The sequence below is a fragment of the Schistosoma mansoni genome (assembly GCF_000237925.1).
Source record: "Schistosoma mansoni, WGS project CABG00000000 data, supercontig 0111, strain Puerto Rico, whole genome shotgun sequence".
Lineage (NCBI taxonomy): Eukaryota > Metazoa > Platyhelminthes > Trematoda > Strigeidida > Schistosomatidae > Schistosoma > Schistosoma mansoni.
The window spans coordinates 121,628-126,764 of NW_017386032.1; the positions used below are offsets into that span (position 1 = coordinate 121,628).

The 5,137-nt window shown below is 38.0% G+C and overlaps 1 protein-coding gene across 1 annotated transcript; it reads left to right on the forward strand.

The window, feature by feature from the left end:
- Positions 1–2,822: 2,822 nt before the first annotated feature.
- Positions 2,823–5,137, forward strand: Smp_022100 (camp-dependent protein kinase type I-beta regulatory subunit, putative; the record flags this gene model as incomplete). Its single annotated transcript, XM_018792783.1, has 2 exons — positions 2,823–2,904; positions 4,927–5,137. Coding segments are annotated over 2 exons (255 nt in total), but the record flags the coding sequence as incomplete, so codon positions are not given.

Genomic DNA, 5,137 nt, shown 5'->3' on the forward strand with positions numbered 1-5,137 from the left:
CGTGATGCTACTTTTCGCTATCTGTGACTTGTCCTTATTAATTCCTTATAGGAATTCTTCGATTCTCTTTAAGACCGCTTCCACTTGCTTGACATGATCTGTTTCTGTCTGGCTGTATACAACTACATCGTCGCCATATACTTCGACATTATCTAGATCTCTGAGCAGTAGCGACATTAATCTTCTGAACGTAAATGGTGCGTCCGCCAACCCAAACGGCATTCGTCTAAATTGATACTGTTTGTCACGTACAGCAAATGCTGTCTTGCTTCGATCACTCTCTTTTATAGGCAGTTGCCAATAACCTGACCGCAAATCCAACACTGTAAACACCGTGGCATTCTGCAGCCGATCCAATGTTTCCACTACTGTTGGCATTGAACGACGAACGGAAAACTTATCTCAGAACCATCCACTTTTACGATACTGTTAGACACGCCCAATACCTCTAAAATATGCCCTCCTATGGTGTGAACTGCGACTGTACACGGCTTAAATCTCTTACATTGCTCTTTACCTATTAACGAAACTGCTGCCCCTGTATCGATTAGGCACACTAAATCTAGTTCATTTATGTTCACTCTTGTATAGACTGCCCTTCTATCTACCAATGCAACAAACCGTAGATCCCTAGAGTAAGAAGGAAACACGTAACGTCTAAAATATCTCCGTTTTCGTCGTGTTGGACAGTTTATCTTCCAGTGTCCTGTCCCTCCACATGCGAAACACTTATCATTCCTTTTACGACTCACTCGTAATGCCGCAATCTCGTGCTGCAGTTCTTCAATCTTCTTCTCAATGCTGCTTATCTCCTGACTTCCGCACGCGACCGGAGCTACTGTTCGTGTCATCAACTGTCGCGTCACCTTTGCAAGCTTACTGATATCCATAGGTTGCGCGGCATGTACCAGTCTCAGCTGCTGGGAAACGGCAACAGGCACGCTCTCGATAAACTGCGACGCCAACAACTGTGCCTCCGACTCCTCATCCAGATTGGGCAGCGCGCGACGCAGCAACTTGGTAAGCTCCACGGTCGGCATCAGCGGATCACTATCGATCGGCAACTTCGCCACTCGGAACTTCTACAGTGCTTCTTCTCTGTCCACTGGGCTATCGGACTCCACGATCAACCGCCCCGTGACTGCCTCCCATGTCGTCTTACCGCCAGCACCGTCCAGGCTGTCATATACAGCTTTCGCTCTGCCTCTCAGCAGCGTCCCCAGCACCACCGTCTTCGCCTTCGGCTCCTTCACTCACACCAGCTCCGCCAGAGCTTCGAACTCCTTCAGGAAGCTCAGCACATCTCCGTCCTCAAATTCCTTCGGCCATGGGATCTTCATCCTTGGAGGCAGCGACACCAAATGTTATGAATGAGAACACAGGTGAGGACAACCAACTATACATTTAGCACAAATTACAACGTTACGTGGTAAAATACAAAAACCATGCTATGATACACTATTTGCAAAATGTTCTTCAATTGCCTCAGGCTTCATTGTTCCTGGATTTCCACACAAATTGCTTTTTATTTCTGTCTTCTCTTCTTGATCTTCTCAATCTTCTGCTGTCAGATATTCTATTTCTTGCTCACCATATATACTACTTATGTCGATATAAATAGCTCACACCACACCGGGAGTAATTTTAGAAGAGCTACAGGCGGAGTCGCTCTATGGATTATTTTATGTATATGTCTTTATTGTATGATTACTAAGTGACCGAATTGCTTTATCTTTATATTCCTTTTGTCGTACGCTTTCGTTTTGCTCGGAAACTTTTGTTTCTAATTTATTATGAATCAGTTATCCTCAGCTCTTACTATTTACATCCACTCTTGGCTTGTTTGTGCACAATTGTGATTTTTTGTTTTATGGTGTGATGTGGTTCAGCTTGTTGGTATATAAACCCAGGTGTTCACGAATCTATCAATGATAGAGCTGGAATGTACTGGTCTAAAGATCTGATAGCATTAATCAACCGTTTTAATCTAACCAGGGACTGTATTTTGGCTTCGTCAATTACAATTTCCGTGTTTTTTGCAATTCTGAAACAGCACTATACATATACGAATATTCGTCAAGGTTAGAACGAATAGTTCGACAATAATTGGGCGCCGAGTATAGAGAATTCATTATATGTGAAAAAATTATAATTGAAATAGTCTCAGCGATTGAAATTATTTCCCTGAAGAAGTCCAGACAAGTTAGCTGGACGAAACGTTGGAATTATTTATATTTCAATCGCTGAGACTATTTCAATTATAATTTTTTTCACATATAATGAGCACTATACATAGTTATTTGGTAATGTTACTTGTCACTATCAGAATCAATCATTAAGCGTCTGCTAATGCTTCTGGACCATTTTATCCACTTTTTGCATTCAAGCCACTTGCGTAGGAAAATTCTGTACTTCTGGTTCGAAGATAAGTTTGTTTATAGAGAAACTTACTATACAATCGTCCAAACACTTAAGCTTGCAATTGTGTTCAAAAACAGCTATGCGAATGACATTATGTGTGACTGAGCCTTAGGAACAATCGTTGAATCTCACATCGTTACGCGATCCATTCATGTGACAAACTATTCATCCTAAATGTGATAAGCAAAGAAATTAGCTCAAGTCCCTGTAGTAGTCATTGAAAATGGTGAACAGGAGAAGAATTAAAGTAATAAAGCAAATTAAAATTCTATTTTCAAGTTGCTGTAACTTTTAACCTTATTATCTTACTTTTAGGTTCGTTTTTTGTGGTTTGTGGCAGAATAATAAATAAACAGAAGCTGTGTTATAACTACTACTTCTGTTTATTTGCTTCTTCTTAGGGTACAGCTGCTGTTTTGCAAAGGCCTTCTGAATCCGGTGAACAAGTTGAAGTTGGTAAATTAAGACCATCAGACTATTTTGGTAAGTGTTTTATTTGTTTGAAGAATTTGAATAAGTTGTTAGCTTAACGTAGGGTATCAAAGCGCTCAATTTAACGATGTGTTACGTCGTGTAGCTGATATCTTAACAGTGAATTAAATACCTCAATTAAACACTATAAAAATGTAGCTATTCACCACAAATAATTAATGTTAATTGCAATCTGCAGAGTTCTGGGCATTATCACTTTAGTTTTTTTCACCATAAATCTGTTAAGAGTTTGAAGAACGAAATTAGAATATGATCTAGTTCGAATTCACTAGACGAAAGTAACACTTCTTTTGGTCTTTAGAGTATAACCATGTCTACTTTATTCTATGAAAGTAATCATACACTTAATTTATATTAATTGAATGAAGGTCAACATATTCCAGGTCTTTCAACGCTTAAAAAAACGAGTTTCAGTAGTTTTTATCTTTTCATTCGTGAATCCAGGTAAATTTCAAGAACCTTAAAGAGTAAATTGTAAATGCACTCCAAAATGCTGGGATGAGGTGTAGTAAACATTGACTCGTTTGGATTTCAGCGAAATAACATTACGAAAGTTTGTGGATTGGTATTTTAGGAAGCGTGTCTTCCATTACGGTAAGGTTCAAGACAAAAAGGACTTAGATTCGTGCAATCTGAAGTATGTTACTCATAAGTACCCAACGTATTGTGAAATTTTCCTGCGCACATCGTATTAGTTGATCGTTGACTAACTGTCCATCTTTATCTTTGTTAAGCATTGATGGTTTAATCATCTTGAATCTAAAATAGACCAGTTATTATTTACTGTCGAGCCATTCATTTTTATATATGTTGTGTATTCTGAGGTCGTTCTAATAGACCTCAGGACACGTTATCCCAGTTAATATGATAAACCACCACATGTAATCGAAAAGGCATAAGTTCTCTTTCGATGAGTGTGAACCATCAAAATCATCTGAAAAGTTTATGGTGATGGAGTTTATCGAAAAAATTCAGATAGAGATATAAGTTGTTATAAAACTAGTGATCGTCTGAGCGATAAATAAATAGTGTACATGCCTCGCTGTTTCATCTACAAGAAAAGGTTATTTTGACAAAGTAGACTAATTGACTTGAGGATACCTTACTAGTAAAAATGAACATACGACCTCATCCTTGATGTACCTTACTGGTACGTTTCGATAAATACGTCACTCATCTGAATAAAAAACTGACTCAAAACATGGGACTTGGTTTGGTGAGTGTGTTGCAATTCTTGACTAAACGGATTCTATTCTAGCCAAAAACTGCTTCACCTCCCTGATGTACGTATATCTATGGAAATAGTACTCTGTGAAGATGTTATTTTCTGTACACCTCAATGTTGATTTTTCTGTCTCTAGGTTCAGATAAAAATCTATATTTGGAAGTAATAGATACAGTGATCCTAGATGTGTAGCAGGTTACAATATTTGAACTGGACTGTAAATTAACCTCAAGTGTTCAATCTAACTGTCAGGTTGCTTTTTAATGGGATTTTCCAGTTTTTCTCCTGATTGCACACTGAGGAGAAACTCCGGCAAAGTGATATGTCATTAAAGTTTGTTTGTTCGTATCACTCCACTTTATTTCGTCGTACTGTATCGGACTTGTTACTTCAAAGAATTTCTGGTTAAGTTGGGAACAGTAAAACTTCCTATCTTGTAAACATCACTCGTTAATTCTATTACATACAATCGTTATGTAACTTCTTCCTAATTTGCGCGTCCTGTGACATAAGTTCCTACTAAATCAAGTAATGTGAATATTGGAAAGTGGTATTTTTCTAGAATCTAGCACTTGAATAATTGGAGGATATTTTAGTTCAGAAATCCTAACGCACAACTATTAGTTATTCTTTCCCACCACATACGTTGGTACATATTCCCCAATAATATGCCTACATTTCATACAATAATAGCACCGTAAGAAGTATTGTTGACAATTTCTGTTAGAATTTAATATATTACCAATTTTCTGCGCACTTATTTAGATTTTCGAATTTGTTTTACATAGGTGAGATTGCTTTACTGCTTGATCGACCACGTGCAGCCACTGTTGTTGCCCAAGGTACTCTACGTTGCGTGAAACTTGACCGCAAACGATTTGAGCGTGTCATGGGTCCGTGTTCAGATATTTTGAAACGCAACATAGCTAAATATAATAGCTATATTTCTTTGAGTGTTTGAATCTGTGGTTCTTTTTTTAGGATAATTAGTTTCCAAAA